Source organism: Mycteria americana, chromosome 3, assembly GCF_035582795.1.
Source record: "Mycteria americana isolate JAX WOST 10 ecotype Jacksonville Zoo and Gardens chromosome 3, USCA_MyAme_1.0, whole genome shotgun sequence".
NCBI classification, from domain to species: domain Eukaryota; kingdom Metazoa; phylum Chordata; class Aves; order Ciconiiformes; family Ciconiidae; genus Mycteria; species Mycteria americana.
In genome coordinates, this window is record NC_134367.1 from 90577619 (window position 1) to 90590873 (window position 13255).

General features: G+C 45.8%; 2 protein-coding genes across 12 annotated transcripts in view; one reads left to right on the forward strand and one right to left on the reverse strand.

The window, feature by feature from the left end:
• Nucleotides 1-122: 122 nt before the first annotated feature.
• On the reverse strand, nucleotides 123-8189 carry DPY30 (dpy-30 histone methyltransferase complex regulatory subunit). 3 transcript variants are annotated; one of them, XM_075496042.1, is made up of 5 exons: nucleotides 8057-8189; nucleotides 7478-7549; nucleotides 7352-7399; nucleotides 5859-6001; nucleotides 123-356 (listed from the first exon to the last, which is right to left on the reverse strand). In XM_075496042.1, exons 2-5 carry the CDS (start codon nucleotides 7511-7513, stop codon nucleotides 284-286), a joined length of 300 nt encoding a protein of 99 aa, XP_075352157.1. In that variant the 5' UTR covers nucleotides 7514-7549; nucleotides 8057-8189; the 3' UTR covers nucleotides 123-283. The 3 variants fall into 3 exon arrangements, with proteins under 3 accessions (XP_075352157.1, XP_075352158.1, XP_075352159.1); XM_075496043.1 differs by lacking the exon at nucleotides 8057-8189 and adding an exon at nucleotides 7765-7843; XM_075496044.1 differs by lacking the exon at nucleotides 8057-8189 and adding an exon at nucleotides 7689-7734.
• A 3773-nt stretch (nucleotides 8190-11962) lies between these two features.
• Nucleotides 11963-13255, forward strand: part of SPAST (spastin) — a 42273-nt gene continuing 40980 nt past the window's right edge. For 5 of the 9 annotated variants that reach the window (XM_075496046.1, XM_075496049.1, XM_075496050.1 and 2 more), the window contains exon 1: nucleotides 11965-12516. In XM_075496046.1, the coding sequence (XP_075352161.1) occupies nucleotides 12111-12516 (406 nt within the window). In that variant the 5' untranslated portion in view covers nucleotides 11965-12110. Of the gene's footprint in view, nucleotides 12517-13255 lie in introns of all 9 variants that reach the window. The other 4 variants (XM_075496052.1, XM_075496054.1, XM_075496047.1 and 1 more) reach the window with 2 other exon arrangements.

A 13255-nucleotide genomic window follows, 5' to 3' on the forward strand; every position in this document is an offset into this window, starting at 1 on the left:
CTTTGTTTCATGCATTCAGGTGATGTAGCCCCATGGAATTATTCAGACTTTCATCCAGCAGTGCAGTTTCAATACTTTATTTTGAAAGTCTCTTAATAGCTAGTTTAAAACAAGTGAACAAATTAAATGTAAAGTGTTCTTTATTAAATAACTCAAAAGGTAAAGCAAATTGTGCGATTAAGAAAGACAACATCATGGTTCCAAAGGATTTTTACAGCAGAAAACAAATTGCGGCAAATGAGCATTTCAGTCTAGCAGCCAAATTGTCCTCATTTTTATGGAGTTAATTTCGGTCCTCAAATTGTGACTTGTTTTTTAAAAGATATGCTGCTAGAAATTCAATGGGATTTGGCGGTCTGTAAAGAAAAAAGTAAATCAAAAGCAGTTATTTTTTGTTATATGAAATCAGGTAGCTGAAGAACTAATCACCTTCCCTGAAAAGCAACATAACGCCTCCCAAACACTTATAAGCATTGATTTAGGGATGACCAACTACCTGGAGTTACCCTGTAAATTTCCAGTTTATGTCTGATGAGAAAGTTTTAATAGAGAGTCTTAGTTACCCTTGGTTCAGTGCTACTAAATTGCTAGAACAGTTACATACCTAGAATTAGGGTATAGTCTGTAAGTGTACATCGTTGGAAGTTACATGCATTTGCCTATTTCTTTAACTCATGCTATATAAAGTAAAAGTTAATCTGTCAGTGCTTTCTTGCTTCATTTTCTTTAGATGGTTATTGTGTAGTTTTGTGCATTAGAGCTGTTTTCACAGAATCACAGAATCACAGAATCATATAGGTTGGAAAAGACCTTTAAGATCATCGAGTCCAACCATAAACCTAACACTGCCAAAAACCATCACTACACCATGTCTCTAAGTACCTCATCCAAACGTCCTTTAAATACCTCCAGGGATGGCGACTCAACCACTTCCCTGGGCAGTCTGTTCCAATGCTTGATAACCCTCTCGGTGAAGAAAAATTTCCTAATATCCAGTCTAAACCTCCCCTGGCGCAACTTGAGGCCATTTCCTCTTGTCCTATCACTTGTTACCTGGGAGAAGAGACCGACCCCCACCTCTCTACAACCTCCTTTCAGGTAGTTGTAGAGAGCGATGAGGTCTCCCCTCAGCCTCCTTTTCTCCAGGCTAAACAGTCCCAGCTCCCTCAGCCGCTCCTCATAAGACTTCTGCTCCAGACCCTTCACCAGCTTCGTTGCCCTTCTCTGTACGCGCTCCAGTACCTCAATATCCCTCTTGTAGTGGGGGGCCCAAAACTGAACACAGTATTCGAGGTGCGGCCTCACCAGTGCCGAGTACAGGGGCACAATCACTTCCCTAGTCCTGCTGGCCACGCTATTTTTGATACAGGCCAGGATGCCATTGGCCTTCTTGGCCGCCTGGGCACACTGCTGGCTCATATTCAGGCGGCTGTCAACCAACACCCCCAGGTCCTTCTCTGCCAGGCAGCTTTCCAGCCACTCTTCCCCAAGCCTGTAGCGTTGCATGGGGTTGCTGTGGCCCAAGTGCAGGACCTTGCACTTGGCCTTGTTAAACCTCATACAATTCACCCCAGCCCATCGATCCAGCCTGTCCAGGTCCCTCTGCAGAGCCTGCCTACCCTCCAGCAGATCAACACTCCCACACAACTTGGTGTCGTCTGCAAACTTACTGAGAGTGCACTCGATCCCTTCGTCCAGATCATTGATAAAGATGTTAAACAGAACTGGCCCCAACACCGAGCCCTGGGGAACACCGCTTGTGACCGGCCGCCAACCGGAGTAAACTCCATTCACCACCACTCTCTGGGCCCGGCCGTCCAGCCAGTTCTTTACCCAGCGAAGAGTACACCCGTCCAAGCCATGAGCAGCCAGTTTCTCCAGGAGAATGCCGTGGGAAACCGTGTCAAAGGCTTTACTGAAGTCTAGATAGACAACATCCACAGACTTCCCCTCATCCACTAGGCGGGTCACCTTATCATAGAAGGAGATCAGGTTGGTCAAGCAGGACCTGCCTTTCCTGAACCCATGCTGGCTGGGCCTGATCCCCTGGTTATTCTCTACATGCCGTGTGATAGCACTCAGGATGATCTGCTCCATCAGCTTCCCCGGCACCGAGGTCAGGCTGACAGGCCTGTAGTTCCCCGGGTCCTCCTTCCGGCCCTTCTTGAAGATGGGTGTCACATTCGCTAATCTCCAGTCAGCAGGGACTTCCCCAGTTAGCCAGGACTGCTGGTAAATGATGGAAAGGGGCTTGGTGAGCACATCTGCCAGCTCCTTCAACACTCTCGGGTGGATCTCATCAGGCCCCATAGACTTGTGAGTGTCTAAGTGGTGCAGCAGGTCACTCACCATTTCCCCCTGGATAATGGGGGCTCCAGTCTGGTCCCCATCCCTATCTTCCAACTCCAGGGGCTGGGTACCCATAGAACATTCGGCCCTGCTAATAAAGACTGAGGCAAAGAAGGCATTAAGTACCTCAGCCTTTTCCTCATCCTTGGTCACTGTGTTTCCTCCCACATCTACTAGGGGCTGGAGATTCTCCTTAGCTCTCCTTTTGCTGCTAATGTATTTGAAGAAGTGTTTTTTGTTGTCTTTTATAGCAGCAGCCAGACTGAGCTCTAGCTCAGCTTTGGCCCTTCTAGTTTTCTCCCTGCACAGCCTCGCTACACCCCTGTAGTCCTCCTGAGTTGCCCGCCCCTTCTTCCAGAGGTCATAGACTCTCCTCTTTCTCCTCAGTTCGAGCCAGAGCTCTCTAGTCAGCCAGGCCGGTCTTCTTCCCCGCCGGCTCGTCTTTCGGCACCTGGGGACAGCCCGCTCTTGTGCCTTTAGGACTTCCTCCTTAAAGAATGTCCAGCCTTCCTGGACCCCTTTGCCCATAAGAGCTGCCTCCCAGGGGACTCTGTCGACCAGTCTCCTAAACAGGCTGAAGTCCGCCCTCCGGAAGTCTAAGGTGGCAGTTTTGCCGACCCCCCTCGCCGCTTCTCCACGTATCAAAAAAATGGTTTTCATGGTTTCTGGCAACTGACACGAACACAACAAAACGTCAACAAAAACTTCACATTTGAGAAGCACCATATCTTGCATGTAGTCAGTAATAAACACTTTTGATCACTGGCTTTAGTCTGTAAGTTTTTTTTTAAAAGCTCCTCTAGCTACAGCACATGAATCCTGCTAATCTGTATTCTGTCCGCAGAATAAATGACAAACTTACTTATTCCACACTGGATCAGACCAAAGGTCTGGCAGTGAGCAAATATGCCTATAAAGAGCATTAAAAAAATGGAAGAAGTGCGCAGAGATCCTCTAGGCCATTCTTTTGGCTACCAAGCATGTACCAGCTTTCTGAGCCAGCACCTTTAACAGTCCTGGGTGGATTCCTCTACAACTTTGACCAGTTGCCCCTTCAGCCCAAATAAAATGTTAATGTCCTCAACCCAAGGCAAAAAATCATATAGCTTAATTATGTGACCTGTGAAGGATCACCTCCTTTTGTTCATTATGAATTTGCTACCTGCTTTGCTTAATTTGATTACTGTATCAGAAGAGATAATAAACAATCCATCCCAATTCATCATCTCTATGCTATTCGTGATTTAACAGATTCCTAATATATTCTCTCACAGAAGTCTCTTCTCTAGGTGTCATATATTCAGTCACTCCATATACAGATAGCATTCCATACTGCTGACCACCTCATCACTCTTCTTACTTTTCACATTCTACCAGAATACAGCAGAATTGGAATTCCAGACAATATTAAAAATACAAGAACATTATAAATTCAAATAGTGACATTATGCTTGTTTTTACCCCTTCAATTTCTAAGGCCTACCATACAGAATTTATTTTCGATTGAGCAATGCACTGACATATACATTTAACAGTTTAAAGATATTTCTTCACAAGGGTTGTCAACTCAGAATCTATCATTTTGTCACTAGCATTAGGGTATTTATTACCCTCCTAGCGGCATCATTTTGTGTTTATTTGTATTCAATCTTTCACTTTTTGTCATAGTTTCAATTTTTCATAGCAGTCTTCCATAGTTTCACATCGAGTCTATGAAGTTCCTGTGCAATTATTTACAATTGATCAACTTAAAAAAAACCCAAACAGAAAACTAAACACAAAAACCCCCAACCTATTCTGTAAAACTCAGTATCATTAACAAGTTTTGTCAGTCACTTCTTCAAATTGTTATAAATGATCCTTTCTGGGATTCTAGTGTTGAGCTCATTTCACTGTGTAAATTCACTATTTACTTCTACTGTGTCTCATACCTTCCAATCAGTTCCTCGTCTATATAAAGGCTTTTCCTTTAATCCCACAGCAACTAACTCTCCCTAAAAGCTTTTAGTGAATGACTGTGCCAGAAACCTTTTAGAAATTTAAACAGACTGTACCATCTGGATTCCTGTTTACATGTGCTTGCTGACTCCTTCACTGAACTCCAAGAGACTTATAAGACCTGACAAAAGTGCTGTTGACTCCTCCCAAATATGTCATTTATCCATATGGTCACTATCCTGGATGATAATTTCTACTGAATTTCAGGGATAGTCATCAGATAATACTGGGATGTTCCCTGAACATCTCTATATTCCTTAGAAAAAGAAATTAGCATCCATTAGTTACTTTCCAGTTCAATTTTAAGCAGAAGATTATACAGCAGAGCTGGCAGTTCAGCTTTTTCACCCCTGAGGTTTTAACATGCTCAACTGAATAGCCAATTTGACCTTGGCAGTTTGATACTGTTAGGTTTTTTCCCCTGTATGTTCCCCAACCTCTTCTATCAATGTTCCACTTTCACTCCTGTGATGAGTCCCCAATAAGGAACAGCTCCTCCCATAGCGAAGAAAGAACAGAAAAAAAAAAAGAAAAAGTGTTGTCAGTAACACGAGTATCCAGACTGTAAGCATGGGGTATGCACCTCAGGCTGTGTTTTACATTCAGCCTGCAGCATAACTCCCACAGATGTCAACTGAAGATGTGCATACTGCTCAGGTGTACACACGGGGTGTACCTTCCTAGACGCAATTTTGCCTAATTAGCTGTCTGTACAATGCAGTTCAAATTCACAACTGCTTTTGAGGTTAAGACACTGTTGATGATTGTTCTGGCTGTAGGTACCATGATGCCATTATGGTCATCCATAGCAGCTTTTGATAATGTTATTTTGGCAAAATTGAGAAATGGTTACATTCAGTATGACTTGCCAATAGTTTGGATATCCAAATTAATCTCTAGCCTTTTGGTGTAAGATGAACAACTGTTTGCTATTATTGAAAAATACCCTCCTACATTGACTGATAAGAAATTTGGGGCACCTTGACAGCATGATCTTTACTCAAAGGATAAGCTATCAGTTTGCTTCTTACTGTGTGGACAGTGCAGGGTCAGCCTCATCCTTTAGAAAGTATTTTAATCTCTGACAAAGATGCATGTCAGGCCCGACTTGTCTGTCTGTCTTTTAAATAGCAAGCAGAACTCTTTATAATTCCACACTACAAAAATCTTGTTCAAAACTAGAACAACTGCTTGCCTTGCTTCCATAAGGTGAATTATGTGATAAAATTAATAAAAAATATACATTTTTCCCCAAAAAACCTTTGCAGTAGCATACTTCATTGGGAGGCCACAAATGCAATAAATAACTCTTATCACGCCATAGGCATCTAAGTGAGGAACACGTCCTGCATGGTCAATCACAGTAATTCATAGGTTTATAAACCTGTTGTAATGACTTTCTTACAACTAGCAAAACCATGTCTGGTGTGCGAGGTCTGAAAAGTGACATACCACCCAAGTTTGAGACCTACTTTTTTCCTAAGAACAGAAGGAACACTGAGGCATCTTACCTCTCTTTTGCAAGAACAGCAAGTCCCTGTAGCAAGATAGGTACAACTGTCTGATCCAAGTAGGCACGTGTGGGTAATGACTGAAGATCCACCTTCTGCTTTGATGTTTTCTCTGCATTTATTTTCTCATTTTCTACTATCCTCTGAAGTAGGGAAAAAAAAAGTGAACGAACATTGGTAATAGCAGCCACATCTACTTTGAAGTGTGAGTGCAAACAAAGTACCCATCTCTCTGCAATTCACTGGCAATAACTTCTTTACATCTTTTAAGAAAAATTAAGTGCATTTTTTTTTCTTGCACAAAAACCTAATCCAGAGGAGCCTTCTGTTAAATTCTTATGTTTTGGGGAAACAATGTTAGGAAGTCGTAAGTTTTCTAAAACAGAAGACACCCAATCTCTATCATTTTTATTTCTGCTTCTGCATTCACAGATTTAAATGCTACACCACTGAGACAGGAATGACTACTAACAAGTGTGGTCTCAATTAAATGGTTCCTGTATGCACACACTTCTAACACAAAATGCTGAAAGCACAAGAAATTCAGGTGAAGTCTGACAAAGGGGATGCTGTTAAAGTCAAGCACTTTGAGACTGTGCTCTATTAAAGTATAGATGGACACCTTAAAGAAAACATATGCAAAATACTTCCAGGTGCCTTCTGATCAAAAAGTGCTGAATCATCTTACACCATTAACTGTAGTTAAAAAAAAGATACCCTACCAGTACTGCCAGTAAACCAAACAGAATTCAACACAACATACACGAATCTACCGATATGGGACCAACGTATCCAACGTGTTATGGTTCTGTAGTGGAAGTTGAGGCATACAGTCAAGCAGTTATCAGGGAGATGAGTCACAAAGGGCATTTAAGAACAGTTTCTGCAAAAGCTTAGCATAGAGTAGGAGCTTATAATGGAGGGAGACTGAAGGCATTTCTTTAATAAGGAATAGGAAATGTCATAAGAGTTATTATTCTAACCCACACTGTTACCAGCAGCAGAGAGAATGGATTGTGTCTACTCTTTCTCAGCATAAGTAATTAAATATAGCTTGGATTATTCTGATCCATTATTTCTATTGATAAGAATATGAAAAGAATCCCTCCCTTTGATACTTCTATAGAAATGCCATCAACTCCTCTTATTCCCCTCCCTGTACTAAAAGTTTGCTGGCTTTCTGTGGCATAATATATTATATAGATATATATGATAGCGATAGAATATATAATGATCATAGCATACTTCCAAAAAACCCCACCTCAATAAAAGGTTCTTTATTTACTTCAGTACCATTTAGTATAATGGAAGCACCACAACAGAAAATATATTAAGAGCCAGTCATGCAAGGGACTAGTATCTGTTGGTTCAGTTTCCATCTAACTTTCTTAGGAATATTACATTTGCTGAAGTTAGACTCAAGACTTAACATTGTTCCCCTTGATCAGGAATGTGACTTCCACTGTACTTTACAGCAACAAAATCTTTGTTACCTCTACATTTTCAGTGAGGCCATATTCAGAATGGGGATTTTCTGGAACCTGTAAAATAACACATGGTCAGCAAAGTGGAAATGTTCCTTTTTCATGTAGCACTATGCACATAAAACATTGGAATACCTGTGGCTGTCCTTCCATAATCTGTTCTGCCTCCATGATTTTAAAGGTGGAATTTGCTGGATGTACAATAATCTTGGAAAGCAATAAAAAAATTGGTCAGCAGGCTGAGATGAAGACCAGCGTTAGTTAACTGACACTGCATCACTCGGTTACTAAGGCACAATTAACTAGAGAGCAAACGAACTTGCTCTGTGCTCCCCCCCCGCCAAACCTGTACACGTTTTTCCCGCACAGAGAATTGAGAAGTATCTTACGGTTCGCGTTATGTCCGCTGAAGAAAACGGCACCGGGATTAGAAAATACGGCGTTCGTCATTTAAAACAAGAGTCCCCAGAGACGGCCCGCTCCCCTGCCCGGCCGGGAGCGCCCGCGGGAAGGCGGAGACAGCCCCTCCCTTCCCTGCCCCGCACGCCTGCCCGCCGCGCCGCGTTACAGCGCCAGTGCCCCGGGACCCCCGCCGGCGGGGCGGGGCCGGGACCCCACCGCACCGCCGGCCACGTGCGGGCGCCGCCGGGGGGCGGCCCCGGCCATGCCCCAACCGCCCCGCGGGGAAGAAGCGACCCCCCACGCCGCTCTCACCCGCCGGCGGGTCCGAGTCTCGGCGGGGCGGGAGGCCGGCGCTGTGGCGGGGCACCGAGAGCCTCTCCACAGCAACCAGAGCCGCTGGCGGTGTCGTAAATTGTTTTGACGTAAGTGAAACGGTCGCGCTGCCGCCGCCGACCTCCGGCGAACTGCGCCTGCGCAGGGTGGGGCCCCGCCTGCCCCTGGGAGCCGGCCCAAGGGGAGGGGGAAAACAAGGAGGGCAGTTGGAGCGGCCGGGGAATGATGTCATCCTTGGGCGGGGCCCTCTGCCTTCTCAGCCCCCTCCCCATTGGCGGGTGGGCGCGGGGAGGCGGTTCGCTGGGCGGTGCGGGTCGCGCGGCGGTTCTTCAACCGCCAGAGAGCGGCTGAGGGAAGTGCGGTGGCAGCTGCCGTGGGGCTGTCCGGCCTCGGTCCGTGTTTGGGGTGTTTGATAAGGCAGTCGGTATTATGCCAAGCGGCTCTGACTGAGGTTTTGTTTGTTTTTTTTTTTAAGGCAGTTTTCCTCACCGAAGCAGAGGCTCCCTCCTGACCTCTGTTGACCGTTTTGAGGTGTAGCCCAAGGAGGTTTGGTTAAGGCCCCTTGTGGGGGAGCAGGCAGGTCATCCCATTTGCAGGTGCCCTGTCAGGACTAACACTGGCGCTATGTTTCTATTCTCCAAACAAGCCTTTGAAAAACACGGGCCCTTGAAAGTTTTGTGGTACAGAAACCTACTGATAATTAATGCAGTTTGATGCCTGAGGAGCTCACTATGGTGTTTGTGCAAAATAACTTTGCTGAAACTAATTTTGAACTGAAAAGGAGGTTTTGTTAGTGAAATGACCTTTCAGAGCTGTGTAGAGTACAGTTTGCAAAACAATGGTGGCCATTAGTTTTGTCCAGTTGCCTCTGTGTTAAGAAAAATGCAGCTGCTCAGCTTTCTCTAGGTATGAGCTTTAATCATCCTGTCTTGACTTGAAGCTATCAAGAAACGGAAAATCTACTGCTTTTTTAGTTGTTGTACTGCTACAAATTGCACCAGTGCTTTAATATCTATGCCTGATTTCTTTGTTTTGTTTTCATTAGGAATTAAATTCTGTGTCTGGTAACGTGGTTTGTGCTAGTCGATTAAAAAGGGCTTTAGAACCTTCTTATTTTTGGCTTGAGAAAGTAGTTACATTCCTGTAGTCTAAATTTTTTTTTTAAATAAACTTTTGTTGTTGTTTTACAACAATAGGTCTATTCTTTTTTTCTGTCTTCTTGTGGCAGTGACAACAATGTGTATGAACGATCCAGCTGATGCTCTGAAAAGATACGGAGAAATAACAGAAAATGCCGTGTTCTCATTACGTTATGCTCTGATGTAATCATCTAATTCTTAATGGTAATGATGAAGTGTGTTTACATCAGTGAATTTGAAATTATGTTTACAGAACTGACAGTGTTATCAGTGTGATAAGCAGGCTTAAAAAGTAGTGCAGTCACAGATTTGGTACTGAACTGAAGGATTTGGGATTGCAGCAGAACCGCATGCTGTCTTTGTGTCAATTTGAGTACCTAGTACTGGCAAACTTAGCTGGTGTCGAGAAGGCTAGGTGAAAACACAGAAGGCAAAATCCTGAGATTTTTTTTCTAAAGCTTAAACAAAACAGGAATACAAATAAATTCTTAATGTGAACAGGTGAGGGTGAAGAGTGCGAGCTGTTCATTCATTTTGAGGTGCTCCCCTAATTTTTCATCATGTTCTAGCCATGACATTTCAGAGAATTACATTTAGAATACCTGAATTTGTTGTAGCAATGGCTATCAAGGAAAAAAATCCTTTTACCCCTAGCCCCCTGTTTCCCCATTTATACATTTTCTGTTATATTCAGTTTTTGCAATGATGTCATGTTGGGAGTGAGAAAAGGTTTCCTAACTTGACCTTTTGTGCAATAGTAAGTTGTGGTGTCAGAGTAGTTGCACCTTTCTAATTCCTACGATTGTGGTGCTTGTCTGCTCTGATTCCCAAACCTTTCGCTGAGATACCACATTCTACCTCCTGTATTTTACGAGTCCTCAACCTTCAGGGCGAAGTCAAGTCAGGTGGGTGAGCTGATCTAACGTCCGCTCCAGAAAACACGAAGTTTCACTTCTGCCCCCACCCTTTTCTGGTGTTCATCAGAACGCTTGCTGAGCCAGGACATCTCACTAAGCCAGCAGAAAGCCAACTGTTGCTCTGATTTGTTTAAGGCTGCTTTTTTTTTTTTAAACTACATTAATGTTATGCCAAATTATTAATTAGAATAGTTCACAGACAGGTCCCAATGAATGCTAGAGCCAGCTTAATATGGGAGGGTAGGGTGATTCAACTTGCAGATCACTAAAATATTTAATTTATATTGGTTTATATAATTTAATAAATTTTATATTTGTTTTATAAACATACCGATTCTGTAGGTTCTCACTAAAAGCATTAACCTTTGCTCCCAATTCCTGACTGATGTTTACTTCTGAAGCTGTGTTTTGGCTTAACAAGTTGTTATTCCCCTAACAGATGCGTTGTTTACCAGTGCATGAGTCTATATTTTATTGCCATGATACAGTCACATGACTTACAAAGGTGTCATTCTAAATTTTTTAAAAAGTAAAAATAACTGAATAGATTGAGTAGTCCGGATTGTTTGAGATCCATTGTCTTCCTCTTCTTGTTGTTCAATCTGGCCTTTAATTTATTAATAACTTATTCCTTCACCAGCTTTTCTACTGTTTTGCTCAGGAATGGGATGATACGTCAGAGAGCAGGTGGATAATAGAGGCTGTAGGTCTGTCATCTGTTGTCACGTGGCTTATTTCATTTGACATTTTTGAATGCTACATAGTATTAACGCTGCTTGAAGTTTCTGGAATTTCTCTGGTACTCCAAAATTTGTTAAATTTTTATATCGGGAAACAAGAGATTTTAAATTTTTTTTTAAGGACAGTTAGGAATATTGAAAAAAAAAATTAGATACTGAACTTTTCCCAGTCATGAGTGGACAGGAAAATACTTAATGATATTTTCACAATATAAGTACATCATCCTTCTCACAAAGTAGAGAATAAAAATACTTAGTGAACCTTGCTGCATTTTTTTCGGCACTGATGGGTTTACTGTTTTTGTCTAATAACGGTTCTAGGTCATGAATAGTTCTGTTTATATGTTATTTTATATGTTAATAAAATTCTGTGTTTTATACAGTAATAAAATAATGAGGGTGGAAAAAGAATTTAGATTCCCCCCCCCCCCCCCAAATGATGTATCTATAATGTATACTCAGTTACATTATTTTCCTCCGTCTGAGGAGACAGTCTGTCACTTCAGTTACAGAAACGCGGAGCAGACAAAGCACCGGAGAGTACTCCCTCGGGGGCAGCTCGGCAGTGGCGGGACAAGGAACACAACACGTTACTGGCGGTTACGCATCCCTGCGTAAGAGGCCTCTGACTCGGGAAATGAGGAAATTCCCCTGCACCCTCCTCATCCGCCTCGACAAACGACTGCGCGCGGGGAGCGATGCGAGGTACCTGCACTGCGCTTTGCCCGCAGGGCGGTTCACCGCTCCAGTCGGAATCGTTAATTTTACTAAATTATTCAACGTCTTTCCACTCGGGCTGTTCCAACGCGCTGACATCCAGCGCTCCCGCTCAGGGCTGGAGGGGGCTGAGGCTCCCCAGGCACAGCGCTGACAGGACGCGCAGCTCGCCCGGTCCCGCCCCGCGGCGCCCTCCCTCCTGCCGGGGTGCAGGCCGCTGCCCCAGCGGCGGGGCCGCCCCGGGACTACGCTTCCCAGCGTGCACCCCTCAGGCCGCGCAGAGCGAAGCGCTGCCGCCGCCGCCCCGGGGCACGCCGGGAGCTGTAGGCGCCCCGCGGCGCCATCCCCGCCTCCTATTGTCGCTTGTCGCTACGGCGCGTCGACAATAGCGGCGCCGCCCCGCATTCGGCCAGGGCCGCTGCGCACTCCTCCCCCTGGGGCCGAGCGAAAGGGGCGTCGCCGCCGCCGCCATGGCCGGTTGTTGTCAGTCCCTGGCAGCGGGTTATGGCGACGGCGGTGAATGAATTCTCCGGGCGGCAGAGGGAAAAAGAAGGGCTCAGCCGGCTCCAGCTCCGCGCCCCCGGCCGCCGGGGCCTCACCCTCCTCGCCGCCCGGGCCGGCCCCCCCCGTGCCGCCGGCGGGGGCGGCGGCAGCGGCGTCCCCGCACAAGCGGAACCTGTACTACTTCTCGTACCCGCTCTTCGCCGCCTTCGCCCTGCTCCGCTTCGTCGCGTTCCAGCTCGGGCTGCTCTTCGCCTGGCTCTGCGAGCGCCTCTCCCGCGGCGCCCTCATGGCCGCCAAGGGCAGCAGGGCCGGGGCCGGCGACGCGCCCGAGCCCGGCGGGGCGCCCGAGACGGTGCGGGCCTGTCACAAGCGGGCCTTCGAGTGCATCTCCATGGCGCTGCGCATCGACGAGGACGAGAGAGGTAGGGGAGCGCCGGCGGCCGCCCCGGGCTGCGGGGGGAGGCGGGCCGGGCCGGGCAGGCCGGTGGCGGGAGGGCGGGCAGGGCCTGCCGGCCGTGCGCCGCGGGACCGGGGCTGCCGCTTTGAGTGAGGAAAAACCAAAACCCGCTGATATCAGAAATACGGGTTGCGAAGGACGTGTGCGGGAGGGTGAGCTGCGTGGCGGTGTCCGCATGCGGTTACGGCGCTTTGCTCTCCCGCCGCCCCCCGCTGGGTCCGTCCCTGCACCGCGGCAGGCGCAGGCTGGGTCAGAAAGCCGTGGCTGGGACTCATTTCCCACGCAAAGCAAGTCTTTGCGTCTCACTCTCACAACTTTAAAGTTTTTGATGCGGGGGTCTGGGTGAGGCCATTAGAAATCGGGGGGTGTGACTGTAACTAGCTTTCGGTTTAACCAGGCCAGCCGGGCAACAAAAGCACCAGGGACAATAAGAAGGGTGCATCTTTTAATGTACTGTCTGACAAACGATGGAAGTGTTGAAGTGAGTCTTCAGGAAACTTGCCTCTCAAACTGCCCATTTGGAGTCATCTGGCTTTTAAGGAAAGAAATATTTATTCATGTTTTGGCAGTTGCTTTTTAAAAACATTTTTCTTAAACTGCTTGACATGCTTACTCTTAAAAAAACTATCACTATGTGACTAGAAGATCTTAAGGAGGATGTTTAGGGTTCGATTAAGTAAAACACAGGAGTGAGGAATTTTTTT